Source organism: Amblyomma maculatum, chromosome 6, assembly GCF_055883805.1.
Source record: "Amblyomma maculatum isolate TAMU_Amacu chromosome 6, ASM5588380v1, whole genome shotgun sequence".
NCBI lineage: Eukaryota > Metazoa > Arthropoda > Arachnida > Ixodida > Ixodidae > Amblyomma > Amblyomma maculatum.
Genome location: NC_139349.1, coordinates 6,861,089 through 6,877,769, shown reverse-complemented (window position 1 = coordinate 6,877,769; position 16,681 = coordinate 6,861,089). Strand labels below are relative to the sequence as shown.

General features: G+C 45.3%; 1 protein-coding gene across 1 annotated transcript in view; it reads left to right on the top strand.

Annotated features, from left to right (window-relative positions):
- LOC146184994 (uncharacterized) overlaps window positions 1-16,681 on the top strand; it is a 68,843-nt gene that overhangs the window by 15,172 nt on the left and 36,990 nt on the right. Inside the window, exon 2 of the mRNA XM_084605462.1 lies at window positions 13,752-13,887. Within this exon, the coding sequence (XP_084461588.1) occupies window positions 13,752-13,887 (136 nt within the window). The remainder of the gene's footprint in view (window positions 1-13,751; window positions 13,888-16,681) is intronic.

Below are 16,681 nucleotides of genomic sequence, written 5' to 3'. Positions count from 1 at the left end.
GTCCAGTTCCCGATGCCGAAGAGACTCGGCTTTGTCCGCGCGTGCGCGGTGACAAGATCAGGGGTGGTGCTTGTGCTGCCTAAAGCCCCTTGATAATTTGAAAGTTACGCCAACGATTGAACTTTGCCGCCGCCGCGCTACCTCCTCACCTCCTCCTCGCCCCTTGCGCACCCCTTCGCTGAAGGCCGGCTCTCCGCCCGATTTCCTGAGCGACGATTGGTCTCCCTGCCGTTGCCCTTGGAAACCAACGTGCGTCCGGCGTTTTCCTTGTGTTTTCTTTTTCCTTCGCGCCATTTTTCTCCCATTCTCGGCGAGCGAATATTGCGCGCTGTGCTTTTATTGCAGCATGCAAGGTCTATGCCGTGCTGTTGCGTGTACAACTGCAGCAAGCGGCCTGAAGATGGTTATGCGGTATTCATGATACCTCAAGGCAAGCGTGACGGCTTGCGCAAGAGTCAATGGATTTACAAGATTAGTCGAAAGAAGTTTATTCCTAGAAAGAACAGGGTTGTTTGCGACGAGATGCGCCTTTCTCACTGCCTGTAATAACGCGTCACCTGACGCTGCGTTTTCTATTCCTGCTTGCTCCTCAATATTTTTGCGGCGGCAACATGTTCATTGTATAAAAATAAGGTTGTCCTCTGCAGCATGCTGAACATTCTGCGAGGCTCCAAGGCTCCATCCTTTAACACGCTGTCGACTTCTGTACAGTCAGAAATAGGGCACTATAATCTGCTTTTTTCTGTCAGAGATAACTGAAAAATTAGTCTCACGATTGCATTTGTCGCGATTATGCTAGGATCCCTGGCCTCCTTCACTAAAAATCAAAATTCGGGCTTGTAGAGGAGCTAGTCTTTCCAGCTTGTACTTGTAGTGTGCGTCGGTTACTCGGGAGCAATGAATGCTGGCCCTGAAAAACTCTTTGGCAAGTAAACCCGAGGTATTGCGGGTAGTTAGGTCGTACGACATATTTTTTTTTCAATTCTTGAATGTGTCTTGCCATGCTTCGACGCACGCGTGGGTTAAAAAGTATGCGTTCGTTTTATCAGGGATACGGCCAATGTGCAGGAGGTGTTCATATGATCACACACACTTCACTTTAACCATGACTACTAGGCGTTGGCAGGTTACCTTCGCTTTGAAAGCTGGAGCTCTAAAACCGCGATTCCGCGTATTCATTTACTGCGAGAAAAATTTTCCCATCGATGTCAAATCAGCCGTAATCATTGCAGCAATTTTCTGTATTTACGAAATTTAAACAATAATGATTATAGTTATGGTGTAAAAAATAGAGGAACATTTTGCGAGCAACAATTCTTAGCACTGTAACGTATTACTCATTTCAATTGTATGCAAGAAGATTTTTTTTTCACCTTGCCTGAGTGATTAACTCATCGCTCTCTATGTTCTAGCTACATTTCACTGAAGACCAGTTTGAGTTGCCAATATTACACGATCTCGAAAAAAAAAAACTGAGGCCCAACGCAGTTCCATCAATTTTCTCTCACCGACCTGTCCTGAAGTAAAGGAAGCCTCCTCGACCGAGACATGAACCTCGCGCTGATAGTAGTCAGTTATTTCAGTGGCTTGCTCTTTTCCCACCTCCATTTATGAGAAAACAAGAAAGTATAATAATTAAAAGTCAATGTATAGTTGTCTCGTCAGATATTATACGATAATAGAGATATGACTGACAACGTAAGTCAATGAAAATTGAAGTATATCAATGGGTCATGGGACGGCATCAGATTAAATAGTGATGGTTAAGAATAGTGATAGGTAATGATGGTGGCTGTTACGGATAGTAATAGTAAATGATAGTAATAGGCCCGGATAGTGAGGTGATAGTGTTCGTTTCGGATAGTGACAGTTACGATAGGTCACTGGCATTAGTAGATATAGTGATAGATAGGATAGCGATAGTTAATGAATTGGCAGTTATATGCTTTCTCATTTCCGCACGTTGAAGACCTATGTGCACCCTGCCATTTTTTTATTTGATTGTTGCGTTCAATGAAATCACGCTCTTTTACATAGCGCATGAGACCGCAGCATGCTTGCCCCAGAACTTCAGTGTGTCGGCAATAGGGCCCACCACTTCTCCCAGTGTACCCTGCTGTCTTTTAACCACACGCGAAGCCAGTGTGTGGCCGCTTACTCAAAAAATTACTGAATTCCTACATCAGCATCATATCAAGACTGCCATGGCAAACCTGTTCTTTACCTCGAAGCGGCAAGGAACAGCTAAAAATTTGGTTTTATACAAAATTAACTAATTAACGCAGATTATCACGGATCGCTAACTAGCACAGTGCCATTACACTTGGCCTAAGCTTGCCAACGGTATACGGTTTGATGTTGCAGCTAAAAGTTAGATTTTAATTGCAATTTACAAAATATCAATTAATTTGGCCCAGTAATTGATCAAAATACATGTACAATTAACCAATAATCAAATCTCATGGCTGATCACGTGACATATACTATGCTTAGAGAGATAGCTTGACAGTAGCGAAATAGACTAAGTCCTGCTTTGACCTTCTCTGATCTTGAAGTTCAAAGCACCAGCCTGGATCGTTTTCCGAAGTTTTACCGCGGTGAAAAATTTCACGCTCTAAAAAAAAAACACAAATTCAGAGGCAGTACTAGATTAGGTGCACAAAGTAAAACCTTATCATGTGATTTAAAAAGTGTCTGCAGCACAGACCTCGCCTGAAAGCTTTGTTTATCAGTATTCCCCATTCAAACAGTTCAAAGAAGAAAGCAATAAATTCATGAACTTTACTTTCGGCATTCTCAATGCTTTTCTCGCAATTTTTCAAACATTTTGTGCACTCCTGGAGCACAGACCTGGCCCAAAAGCTCGCGCTTCACTCACTGCTGCGGCCGGCCGGCGGGCGACAAGGAGAAAAAGCGTGTCGTGCGCAACGCTTGCCGCCGCCGCTCGAGGAGAATCGAGGAGGAAAGCGCGGCGTGGAGGAGAGTGTCGCTACTTTCGAATTATCAAGGGATTTTAGTGCTGCCTAAGGGGCTTTAGTGCTGCCGCGACGCTGGCGCCATCTCTCGATAGTTAATATTAACCTCCAATGTTGAGTTGGTCACGGCCGGTCTCGAGGGAGAGAGCGCGCGCTTAAACGCACTCTCCCTCGAGACCGGCCGTGTGTTGGTGCCATTCCGCGATAGCTAGAGTAACTACCGCGGGAGATGGGAGATCGTTCCTCACAGCGTTTGGGCGCTAGTATGTTTAAACATGCAGCTTGAAGTGACTGTATGCTTGACTATCGTCTGTTGTGCTAAAACGTGGTTAACAAATAACGTTCAAGTACGTTGCTCGTTCGAGACAACCATCGAGCCTAGGGAACACAGCTTGCTGCGATCAAGGGCATCAGCCTATCTACGTCTATTCTGGGACAAAATATTATTTGAAGCCCTTTTACTTTACCCTGTCCTGTACCGGTCGCCGTCACCTCCTCAAACTTCCTAATTACATCCGGCCATCCGTCTTTCTGCCAACCTCTGCTTTCCTTCTAACGAAATCTGATGACGTACCCAGAGATTACGCTTTGCGTGCCCTTTTCAAGTTTCAAGTTTATTTACTTTTAGCAAGGAAAGGAGGGGCCAGAACTAAAAGCTGTTAAAACAGCTTGACGGGGTCCTGGCCCCCTTACAAAGTTGGCAGAGCAGCAGACAGGATAAAAATCATTTCACGTGTTTGATAGCTAAACACGTTTATACAAATAAAAAACGGGTAAAACTGTGCACTGTTCCTTCTGTACAAACGAAGGAACGTTATATAATACAGCACAAAAATACAAGGAAAGAAGAGCTCAATTCTCGTTCACATATACTTGAGCATCATTAGCCCGTCTTTTTTCTTCTTAATTAGTCTTCTCCATTCAGCCACTCTGATACTGAATGGCGGAATTGTGGGGTACAGCTTTCCGAAGAGAGACAGACGTCCTATTTGGGAACGTTGCAGTGGAGAACTTCAGATTATTTCAGACCGCCCGAGGCACTGCAACATGCCATAGTAATTCGAAAACAACTGTTCTGCGCTGCCCGGGGCAGATATAAATCATGATCTTCTTTCTCAATGAATGATTTGGACATAGTGCGCATCACAAAAAATAAATGTAGTGATGAAAGTTGGAGCGAAAGAAGCAAGGTGTGCTCACGAGAAAAAAAACCTAAGAGTATATAGGCGCAATAGCTTGTTGCGAATTTGCAGGGTCGCAGCGGAACACCAGAGCAAGACGACCAGCGTGGCAGGCTTCTCACTCTAACAGCCCGTGCCGAGCTAGCGCTCCGAGCACGCGCTGTACATCTTTATTTTCCTCTAACACGGCTGGTAACGCTGATCTCAGCGCCTCCGCTTTATAGCGTCGGCGGGCGCTATAAGCTCTTTTAGCACCGCCTGTTCATTCTGCGATTTCCTAACTATTTTTGTTCAAGTTTGTTTAGTAGCTGAAGAGGGAGGCATAGTGTCTCACTTGTCGGTGGAGACCAACACTTAATTATGCGAAGTCACAAAGTCTTTTCATTGCGCGATTGTTTATACTTTTGCTTAAATTAGTTTTGAGGGAAATGAAGCTGCAGTATCTGTCTTGACTCAAGGTCATTCGGTCCTAACTCAAGGTCATTTGGACCCAGCGAGGCGAAATTCTAAGTTTCATCCTGAGTTGTAGAGCTTACGCTCTGAGACACGACGCCTAATCTCGAAGCAGTCTCGTATTTATAGTGACTGGTGACCGAGAAGTACCAGATTATAGGTGGGAAATTTGCCCATACAAGAGTTCATCCGAAGGCCTCACTGAGCGGTCGAGATGTCCTTCAAAAGTACGACAATCCTGCGTTCTCAGAATAGTCAATTGACCGCCCTTCGGTCACGTATTATGAAGTGTCACACTAAATGATTATAGGCTTATAGCATTCATTTTTCAAAACTGCGCGAATAAAACAAGGATAGAGCAAGAAACACTGGAACACACACAAAGCGCAGGACCAACTTTTATTCGAGAAGATTACGCCAGTCTTTTTATATACCCTCTGCAGCCACCAGCAACAAAACAACCAAACCATCCGTAACATTCAAAACACGGGCGCGTTATCTGCTTAGAATGTCCCGTTTAGTTCTCGATAAAAGACAGGCGCCTGACCAACACACAAGTAACTCGTAAACCGCAAAAATTTCAACTCATCAAGACGAAGATCGCGTGCCATGTGCCTTGGCCACCACAAGCCGAACATGCCTAGAAGCTTAGACGAGAGTGAGGCAACAACCCAAAAGAGGGGGCTGACAAACAGATAACGTAATGAAAGCAGAAAACCCAACAGGAACATGGTAATACGCAATGATGAGACCACTAAAAACATTGATAAAATAATTCGAAACCAAAAAGGAGCGAAGTTGAAGACAAAGATGAGACCACTAAAATTGGAGCTAAAATAATGCAAAACCCAACAGAACTATGGGCAAGAAGATGAGACCACTAAAAACAGAGCTACAAAAAAACAAACAAAAAAGAGTGAAGCATACCAACAACAGAACCAAGAGAAAAGGTGAAAAACTAAACATGACGATACGCATTGCTCCCTTCTAGAAATTCAATTTATTTATCTGATAGAAGAACGGACGGCGTGCTCACACATCGATCTACGCTCCTCGCATTTAAAAAGACTCCAATTATTTCCCTTTCTTGTCTCCCGCTTTTGCCAGGAATTCAGCTTCTTCTAAAAACGCAGCAGATAGCAGGTGTTTAAAAATAGCAGCTGTTTTAGCCTTGACCAGTTGTCTGCGCAAGCAGTTCGAAATAGCAATGAACACTCATCTGGTACATCTCCTAGAAATTAAGACCCCTTTCAGTTCGGCTTTAGAGCTGAGCGACCTACAAGAGATAACTTAGTGCGGCTTGAGGCTTATGTTAGAGATACATTTGAACATAAGCAATTTTGCCTATATTTTTGTGATATTCAAAAAGCACATCACATTACTTAGCGTTATGGCATCCTTAGAGACCTATAGCAACTTACAGAATACGTAGGATATGTTCTACAATTTACTGAGGTATACCTGACTCACCGGTCATTTAGGGAGGAAAATCTCTATCGAGAGATTTTTTCTTTTTTTTTTAATGGCGTCCCCAAGGGCGGTGTATTTAATTGTACACTGCTCATCCTGAAGATGAATTCGTTATTTCCGGCCTGTCTTCTCTATGTGGACGACCTGCAGATCAGTTTTCGGTCTTGCAGTTTGACTATATGCGAGACAGGTGACGATTGACCGTCTAGTAAAATGGGCCGTTTAAATTTAGCGCTGAGAAAACCGCTGGCGCACTTTTCTCATGGAAATGAGGAATTGTACCAAGGTCTTCAGTCTTTCTTGGCAGGCAGGAATCAACGGTAACGGGGGAGCAAAAATTATCTTAGTTTACAAACTCACATGTTTATCCCAAGTCAGATATATAAAAGAAAAATTAGGGGGGACACTTAAGCTCCGCCTTATGGGTATGAGAGCATAGCGTAGGCTACCAACCCACATACTATATAAAACACCACTTCAACCAAGCCGTGTAAATGTGTCGGCGTGGCCAAGTGGTAACGTTAATGCGACGGTCCTGACAGGCTGGTTCTAATAAAACTCTGCCAATGGAATGAGGCCCGAGTTGGCTGCCAAACGTTTCGTCAGGCAACCCTATGCCTAGTAGGTGCTAGACCATATCGATTGCCAGCTACCGCCTGCCAGCGCTGTGTTCTTTATTTCATGTCACGGCGCAGCCACGCTGACGGCTCGAAAACCTGGCGTAGTGTAGCTCTCTCTGCAAAAGTGTATAAAAGCCATGAACATCCTAAAGATCCTGTCGCGCCCTTCCTGGGGCCGATACAAAATTCCTGCTGAAACTCCACCATAGTATGATTCTTTCAAGAAAAGACTCTGTATGCATTACGTACCAATCGCCAAGATGATCAGTCTTTTGAGATATTTAAGACTTCTCGATCCAGTACATCACATGGCCTGCCTGCTGGCGCACACTAAACAATTTCTCACCCTTAAAGATGTAACGCTGTCCCTAGGCTAACACGGTGGGTAGAGCAGCACTTCGTAACCGTGGAACATCCTTCGTTCTGCAAATGCCATTTGTTTGGCGTCGAAAAGCGGATGCTGTGTTCTTTTTAGGCCACGGTACGATGCAACCATCACAGTTCTCAGGACACTTCTGCAGTGGTGTTTTGCTTTCAGACTTTATTTCTGTCTCTCGCTTTTTCGTATATGCCCATCATCCATGTTACACAACGCACGGCAGCCATCCGGAAGTCCTTTTTTGTTAACCGCCATTCCTTACCCATGCCTTGCCGTCTTTCACGTAGGGCGTCAGCCCGGGAACAGCATTGCACCTTTAAAGGTGATACATTATTTAGTGTGTGCGTTCAGAACCATGCAGTCCTGTTCAGAGCTTATAAATTGCAACCAATGTGCGGAGTCTATCCAAGCAGCGAAGATACGATGTACGCTTTGAAGGTCAAATCGCTTAGGGATCATACCGAAGTTCATTCATTTAAAACTCAGCACTGAGGCTTTATGTTAGCAAATCACTCTGCCTGAAGCATTTTATCCCACGTATGAGAAAGCTAGCCGATGACATCAAAGTTCCTCTCGATGACTTTTTAAGAAATTGTTTGAATGAAGCGCCAGTCTCCTGATCAACTCAACTCAACGCGCGCACCCCCCCTCCTCCCCCCCCCCCCCCCCAAACACACACACCTAGTCGGTTAAATTTTCATGCGCTGGCGTGCGAAAGGCTCTTGCGAAACGCAAAATATGTCTGGGAAAGAGACATAGAAACAGAAGAACGGAATAGCAGGAAGGTTAACTAGGCTATGCCCAGGCTACCGTACACGTGCAGAAGGGGATAAACGGACACTAAGGAAAGAAAGCGAAAGATGACTGAGGAAATAGTGGTATGAAGCTAGGGTGGCGCCGCGAGCATGTAATCCTTACTGTCGAAGCGGTAAAATGCAAATCAATAAAGGGAGGTTATTTTCCGGCTGCATTAAAAAAAAGAAATCAACACGAAATGTCACTCAACAACATCATATGATTAGAACATACAGTCATAAAGTGCTATGGAGTACTTATTTTTTCTAAAAATAGGTGAGCCCGCGTGCATATTCAAACAAACCCTTACACATCACACGTGGCAAGCAAACATGTGCCATGTACACGGCACATGCATTCCTAAAATAAGAACGGCTTATTTTGCTTGCTTTTCACATCGTGGGAAAGCTGTTCAATTCATTAAGATTGCAGTGAGTGCATAGCGCTAAGAAATAAAAAGCAGTGTTTAGGGCCGACGTTTAAGGCAGTCTTTGGTGATCCCTCGCTGCCTGTCGCGCTAAGTTCCTGCACAGTCACCACACCATGACGTTTCGGGTTGTACTCACGAACCTTCCAGACAGATAATTAGAAAGCGTCGCGGTGCTCTCTGAAATCCATGATGGTTTGATGGGCGCTGTTTAACACAGAGGCGAAGAGAAGAAAACAAGGGACTGGCACCTTTCTTTCTCTTCTTTTATCCTTGTCGCCCACCAAACCATCATGAACAACCTACAACTCGCCCAACTTTCCCTTTTGTTGCTCTCTGAAATGCTTCGTCTCGCGTAGATACACCGCTTGAGTTAGCGAGCCGCATTGTTGCGCTTGGCAACAACAGCGCGGATCAATGGTTCCTCTACTCCCACTTATTATGAATAAAGTTTTATCAGCCGCAGTCTACGAGAGGAAAGCATTTGCAACGGGAGGGCAGCTAGGACCCTCGTGCGGCTGTAAATTTGCGTCTTCATTACTAATTTTCTAAGGTTGCGCAGCTGAAACGTACCCTTATGACGTCGTTTCAATGGTTTCTGCAATTACAACAAGATGCCTCGGCTTACGTTACCACCCATCAAACTGTCTACCAAACTTCGGTGAGCTAACAGCCGTCTATACTCCACGTCGGATTCGCCGTGTTTTTTTGCGCAGTCGTCTCAAGTGCTCCGAAATGTGGCGTCAAACTTTGACAATTTACAGCAATAGCAGCACATCATTAACGTAACGAAACGTAATTTTTGACATCTTCATGTAATGTTTATGTGCGATATATTTCACATCGCATGGCGCCAGCCAATCAGATTTAAGGAGACGGCTCTTGACAGTTGGCAGTTCATTTCAGCGGTTCATTTCGGCAGTTTATTTCAGCCCATTCGTAATACAAGCGTAAGTACTCCCCTTTCTATCATCTATACCTCCGTTTTCCCTCCACAAATTTTTATAAATACTATCCAGACATCATGAATAGCGCTGCTAAAAATCTGTTTTCACGCTCACGTCATTTTTACATTACCGCAAAAAGCCATTTCGACAAACCGCAATTTCGCGCCACATATTTGAAACACGTGATGTTTTTGACAACCAATCAGAGAAACAGCAAGGCACCTAATGGGGGTCATGTGTATCGAAAATAGGGCCTCTGGCCTAGCGGAGCTAGGCCACTGCCTATTTTCGTCGCGTGTTGGTGACGAGGTAAAAAGCAGCTACAGTAGAGACCGGCTGCACTAGAATTAAGCTCTTCATTGGGCTGACTTGCGCCCGCAATAGAATAAAGAAACATGGCGGGGGTAATAGTAACAATCGGGATCGGCGGTCGTCGAACAAAGGATGCCATTTTCACACGTCCGCATTCAATTTAAAGTCGGCGGAGGAGCATCTAGATAAAAACGCAAAACATGACCAGAGCACCCTAGAACGTTGTGGAAACGGACGCGAATGCCTGGAATCATTCTAGATAGACCTCGGCCTACCTTGTGTGACAAAAATGTCGCAGCATGAATAGAGTGTAAGATCGTTCCGTGTGCTACAATCACACTAATGAGGCCACATGCTGGCGGCTGTTGAAATGGGCAGATTACGCTCTCTTGTAAGACTGACACAGCGATGCTGTTTGCGTTTGATTAGACTAAGTTATTAGCGAGACTCGTCATTTCTACGTGTTGCCTTCGGTGCAGAAGTGTGACAAATACTGTGTCTTCTTCTTCTTTCCTGTAAACCAACTTGAAACGCCACTGCTTTACTACGCTTGCTTCTTTTATTCTGTGTGGTGCGACATTCAATGAAGCGCCAAATGAAAGGCGCAGTACGGAGGCTGAACCGGACATCCGGCGAGGTCAGCATCATATATGAGCCATCGCCTCGTGAAATCATCGGTCATGACCGGACGTGACGTCATACTTCCATGGTGACGCCATGCAGAACCGGACGTGACGTCATTACTGCGAACAAATTCAGCTGAGCACGATACACGGAACCACCTCCGGCTTAAACAGCAAATGCTATATCTGGACTTATAAAAATACCAGATCAGGTATATCACTAATTGGGCAGATATGGTATATTAGGACACATCTGGGCCAGATAAGGCATATCAGCCCAATTCCTAATTTGGCGTACCAGATAAGGCATATCTGGTCAGATACACCTTATCTACCCAATTCCGGATTTAAAGATCTAGCCCGCAGGACATGTAGGTTTTGAACTATATATCTACATATCAACATAACACTTTATTACAACATACATAAGGAAATTTTCAGTATTCCAGCTAAACGTGCCGCACGCTCAATCAAGTTTGCCAAGGGAAACCTGAATTTCCTCTTCCATTTCAAACCTTACAGGAAAACAGCTTTGAAACCACAGATTTTCTTTTTTCTCTGCCTATGGAATCGCTCAAAGATGGGCCTGAATTACGTGGGTACTGAAGGTCAAACATATGCTCATCCATTAGTAAATATTGAGATCCTACTCATTTACGCGCGAAACTATAACAAGCTAATGAGGTATCTGAACAAAATAATGAACCTACGTGTTCACACGAGAAGCTAAACAGAAAGACATATGCACCTATTAAATTAGATATTACATTTTTAATCTACTCTTACACACAGAGCTTTAACCAATAAATGGTTTTAGTATGAGCTGGTTTACTTGCGAAGCTAAACAAAATAAATAGAGAACGGCTATTGAAATCGAATTTAAATGTTTGTCTATACCCGGAAAAGGTACTGCTAAACCGTAGGGTGATAAACCACACACTGCTGGGACTGCTGCTAATACCTAAACCTTAGCAGAGTACACATAGGCTGTCAGGAAGTACTGGTGTTACCTTAAGCAGAGATTGCAGCGCAAAATGAGCGAATGCGCCTAACTCGTGGTTGCTTTTGAAATTAAGAGAAAAACAAAGAAAAAACAATAGAAGGCTAGCGCTGATTTTTGAAAGTGTCCGATGGCATTTGTCATGACAGCGACAGCTCTGCCCCTAAACCAAATCAAGCTACTTAGGTAGTGAAAATATCAATAATAATAAACAACGAAGGACCCTATCCACCCACTGAAATTTGTCGAACCTGCTGGAGCGAAAGACAAATTAGCGACGAAATGTACGGGAAAATATCACTGTCAATTACCATCGAATTTACTGATTGCAAAATTTATTTTCTACCAAAATAATAAAGTGAACAATATCGTGAGGCTGGCGTGTGCTAGTTCCCGACAAGAAGTCTCATGCTCACGGTTTTGGTAATCTGGCGTGAAGATGAGGGGACACAATGAGGGTGCGATCCGCTGGCAGTTTCTACACAATGGTGAAGATTTGGCCGGGGCCGTCCAGTACAGAAGCCCCGAAAAGCTCAAGCGGCCATCAGGTTCGCTGCCAAGGCTGGGGATACAGCTTCAACCCGCAGTGGGACACAGTCATTTCTTCTAAGTCGGCGGTCAGACTGAAGCTCGTGTAGGTTTGCTGTCGCATTTTTGTTACATGCACACAGCTAATAGCGAACAGGCGCTGGCGCATACACACACGCAAGCATACACAACACGCAGCACGCCCACCAGCCGCACCGAACTCCCGATGTCTGCCACCGAAAAGGAACGAGACACCAAGACGTGCTGATCGACGCGCACGAAATGGAAAGGGGGAGGGGAAAGAAGCAAGCGGCTACGAGGAGAGATGAAATGCGAGCCCGCGGCGCAGCGACCACAGCTGTCTCTGAGAGGGAAGAGGCGAAGGCCAGACAGGATCAGTCACTGTCTAGCCAGCGCGGTTCACGCGGCCCCCGACGCCGCTGTCTCTGAAGATGAGTCACCGTCTAGACAGCGCGGAGGGGGCCGTATACTGAACTGCCATCATTTTCTTGATATTTTGAATCGCTCAAATGAACCGACCATGCTTTGTAAAGCGGACTGCCGCCGCATTTTAAATGAAAATTGAGTTAGTAGGGGCAAAAGGAGCATGTAGCCATAACCCAGCGCACTCCTGGATTATGGAACACATGGTTTAATAATTATAGCGCAGTGAAATCTGCAGAATAATTGAAATATTAAGAGTCGTAGGCTTTCTAAATTGGATACAAGTATGTCAAAACTAAGCATGCAGGCCATACTGAATGTTTAAACAAATTGAAGCTGGGCCACATGATGCCAATATTGGATATTTGCAGAATGTAGACGAAGGCCATATATTGCTAATACACAGCCATTATGGCGCCTACATAATTAAGGCCCCGCTGAGGCTGTATAAGGTCGTGTTGACGCCAGGCATGCATCCTGGTCTGTCCATATAAGGCCATTACGACACCGTATATGCCCTTTATCAGGCCACATAAGGGCGCGAGGATACCATATATGCCCCTGATCTAGCCATATAAGGTCCCATTACCCATTCAGATATGGATTATATGTTGCATGATATAGCCAAATCTAAGCCATACAAGGGCAACATTTTTCACATATATGACCTTATCTGGCCTGATTTTCAATTTGATTTGCCCAGATAAGGTCTTATTTGCTGTCTTATATATTTGTATCTGGCAGCATATATTCTATATCTGGAGCAGTTATGGAATTTCTGTAAGGAAACCTATACATATCGCACCTATACATACAACTTGAGAACAGCGACACTGGAAATCTAATCGCCGTGAAGTGCTCGCTCGTAGCCCGCTCCCAATGTAGAGCCCTCCACTATCAGCAAGCTGATTGTTCCCTTCATTTTTCAATTTTTCGCCTATCTCACACCTAATCCGAAATCTCTACGATAGCGGTTCAACAGCGGCGGCGTCAATACTACGCGTTGTCCTCCACACAGAACTGTGTGGAGGAGCTATGTGCCAAACCGGAAACGGTCAGCGAGAGTCTGATTGGATATTCGCGAGTGCACTTCCAGGCGACGGGCGAAATTTGTTTCAGCAGATGAGAGCGACGAGGCACACGACATATATTTCTCTTCGCATCACGCTTGCCGCCATCGCGCTCACGTGAATTTTGACGTACTGCAACTCGGCCTTAAATTGTGGTGGTTAACAGAATTTTGCTCTCAAACTGGAAAGCTATGACGCGGGAATAATTTTTTTTTTTCGCTACCTTTGCTAAGAGGGGAGGCGGACTATCGTAAGTTCGCGCTCTGCATAGTTTCTTGCCCGCGGACATTTGGCGACGCTCCGTTGCACATTTAACATATTTCTACGTTTCGCTCATGCTTATCCAAGCGGAAAGCTGCTTGGTTCTTCAGGCTGACTTGATTAGCCAAGGCTGATCATTTGGGCGAGGCGGGAGGTGAAGGCTAGAGGGCTCCTGATCCTTTGGAGCCCTCTTTTCTACTTTGTTTGTATGATTATATAAATTAACTTTATACTAATAAAGTTACTTTCCTACTTTATTTACCCAGGAATTTTCCGGTGGAAGGCCTGGCCCCCTGGACACATTTCACGGAGAACTGGTTTACCCCTGGCGTCACATTCCCGGAGTGCATCATTTCAGGCCAGTCGCCTCTTCGCAGTGGGGACAACTACAGCGCTAGCATAGTGAGGAGCTCTATACGCAGTGACATGGGCTGGCAAGTCACTCTACAGCCCCGACGTCAAACTGGCGCCTGCTATAACGGCACGATATGTGTTTGACCTTGCAATACTCAGGCGAACAAAATAGCGGGAAAAAATAACCAGCTTCCAGTATTTCGTTTTAACTATCTCATACGGCAGAAATTGCAGTTGGGCTTGCGAACGGTAGATAAGAGCGGCTTTCCTATTCTCGCTGCAGCTGCCACATAGGCTGCAGTGCATTACTGAGGTAACGTATTCTCCGCGTGTCGCTTCATCTTCTAAGTTCAAACGGAAAAATACGAATGACGTTTACCCATATAGCGACTGCTAAGCGACCATGCGCACAGTGTGCGATTACAGTGGCGTGTATGGGTCTCCTTTATTGCCTGTATTTTAAGTCCACATTTATGCATCAAATACTGGTAAATTAAACAAGTTACATAGTTAATAACAAATCAGCATAATTTATGAACGCCTAAGGGTGATAGTAATGCTAACGTATCTTAGGTGCTTAACACAAAACAGTTAGCTGCAATCGAACATCGTTTTACAGGTAGTGATGTGAACAAAGAAGCTGCCTTACAATTCTGTTAATGCAGGTGAGATCGTAGTTTAGATAATTACATTGCACAATCCGGCTCGTTGAACGCTAGAGGTGTTTATAACTTTACAAGCATGAAATAACTTTGGCCCTCCCCAAATTGTAGCGTACCATACAGTATTAAAGTGACGGAGCAGGCGAACGGGAAGCGGAGCAGCTGTAATATACACTCTTTTAGTCACGTGGTATCACGGCGGAGCTTGGTAAACGCCCGCATTTCTATGGCGTGGTAAATGCCTTTCTATGGCGGCGAGTCAATTGAATTTATTGTAGCGAGAGCTACATTGGCCACACATTCGCCATTTCGCCGGGCCTGTCCGAAGAGCGAAGAAAGAAGTCGTGGGAGGCGGTAGCTGGCAGCTGACATGGCCGAGCACTAACTGGACGTAGGGCTTCCTGACATTACGTTTGGCAGGAGCTGCCAACTTGAGCCTCGCCTTTCACATTTGAGGGTGATATCACAATCAGCCTGCAAAAAACCCTTGCCTTCTTGTTATCACTAGGCAACGCAGGCACGTTCATACGGCTCGGTTAAAGCGGGGCTTTATACGCGCCTTCGCAGAACGTCGACGGAAGATGAAGAAAAACGGTCGGGTGAATCGGTGAAGATAGAAGAGCAAGGGCAGAAGGCCGTTTGTACGCTTCGCCGCGGTCCTGTTTCGACCGATCCCTGTAAATAACCCCCGATGGAAAGGAGGCCCGCCTACTCTGGAAACGTGGTTCGTCAGCAGCGAGGGCCTAGCTACAACCAACGTCGCGACTTTGTTAGTGAGGACTCTTATGCTGATCGCTGGCGCCCTCAACCTGTGTGTGTGTGCGGGGCGTATCGCTAGATATTGCCGCCGCCGTTTTCCAACTGTCCAAGACTACCGACCCCCTGCGAACATTCACGGACGGCTGTACACCGAACAGCAGCGATCCCCGACTATGTCCGCTTGGGAAACATACCATTCGACATATTTGTGGAATTCATCTCCTGCATCTGATCGTGTGACACCGCCACCCCAGCGCCAGCGCAGGTCACCTTCCCCTCGACGTCGTTCTTCCCCTCCGCCTCAGGGAAACTAGGAGGCGCGGCCGATGGAGGTGAGGCCGCTGGCGAGTCAATGACGTCCATACCTTTAATAATAATCATAATCATCAGCCTGATTATACCCACTGCAGAGCGAAGGCCTCTCCCATATTTCTCCACTTAACCCGGTTCTGTGCTAGCTGCATCCACTTGACCCCTGCGAACTTCTTTATCTCATCCGCCCACCGAACTTTCTGCCGCCCCCTGCTACGCTTTCCTTCCCTTGGAATCCAGTTTGTTACCCTTAGCGACCATCGGATATCCTCTCTTCGCACTACATGTCCTGCCCATGTCCATTTCTTCTTAATTTCCATTAGAATATCGGTAACTTGAGTTATTTCTCTGACCCACTCTGCACGCTTTCTATCTCTTAATGTTACCCCTACCATTTTTCGTTCCATAACCCTCTGGGTTGTCCTCAAGTAGAACTCTCTTGGTTAGCCTCCACGTTTCAGCCCCGTCGGTGAGTACAGGCAAGATACAACTGTTGTATACTTTCCTCTTGAGCGATACCGGTAAGCTACTAGTCCTAATCTGCGAGTGCTTGCCAAATGCGCTCCATCCCAATCTTATTCTTCTTATTTCCTTTTCATGGTCCGAATCTGCGGTTACTACCTGTCCTAAGTAGACATATTCGCCTACTACTTCCAGTATTTCGCTACCTAATGTAAACTGCTGTTCCTTCCCGAGGCTGTTGAACATTACCTTAGTCTTCTGCATATTGATTTTCAAGCCTACCTTTCTACTTTTCCTGTCTAGGTCATCAATCATTATTTGCAGTTTATCCCCCGAGTTGCTTAGCAAGGCAATGTCATCAGCAAATCGCAAATTACTGAGGTATTCTCCATCTACCCTTATCCCTAACTGCTCCAATTTCAAGTCTCTGAATACTTCCTCTAAACAAGCTCTGAATAGTACTGTGGAGATTGTGTCTCCTTGTCTAACACCTTTCTTTATGGGAATTTTGCTACTTTCTTTATATGGTTGCTGTGCAGCCATTATATATATCTTCCAGTAATTTCACGTGCGGCTCGTCTACCCCCTGATTTCGCAATGCCTGCATCACCGCCGAGGTTCCAACTGAGTCAAATGCTTTTTCGTAA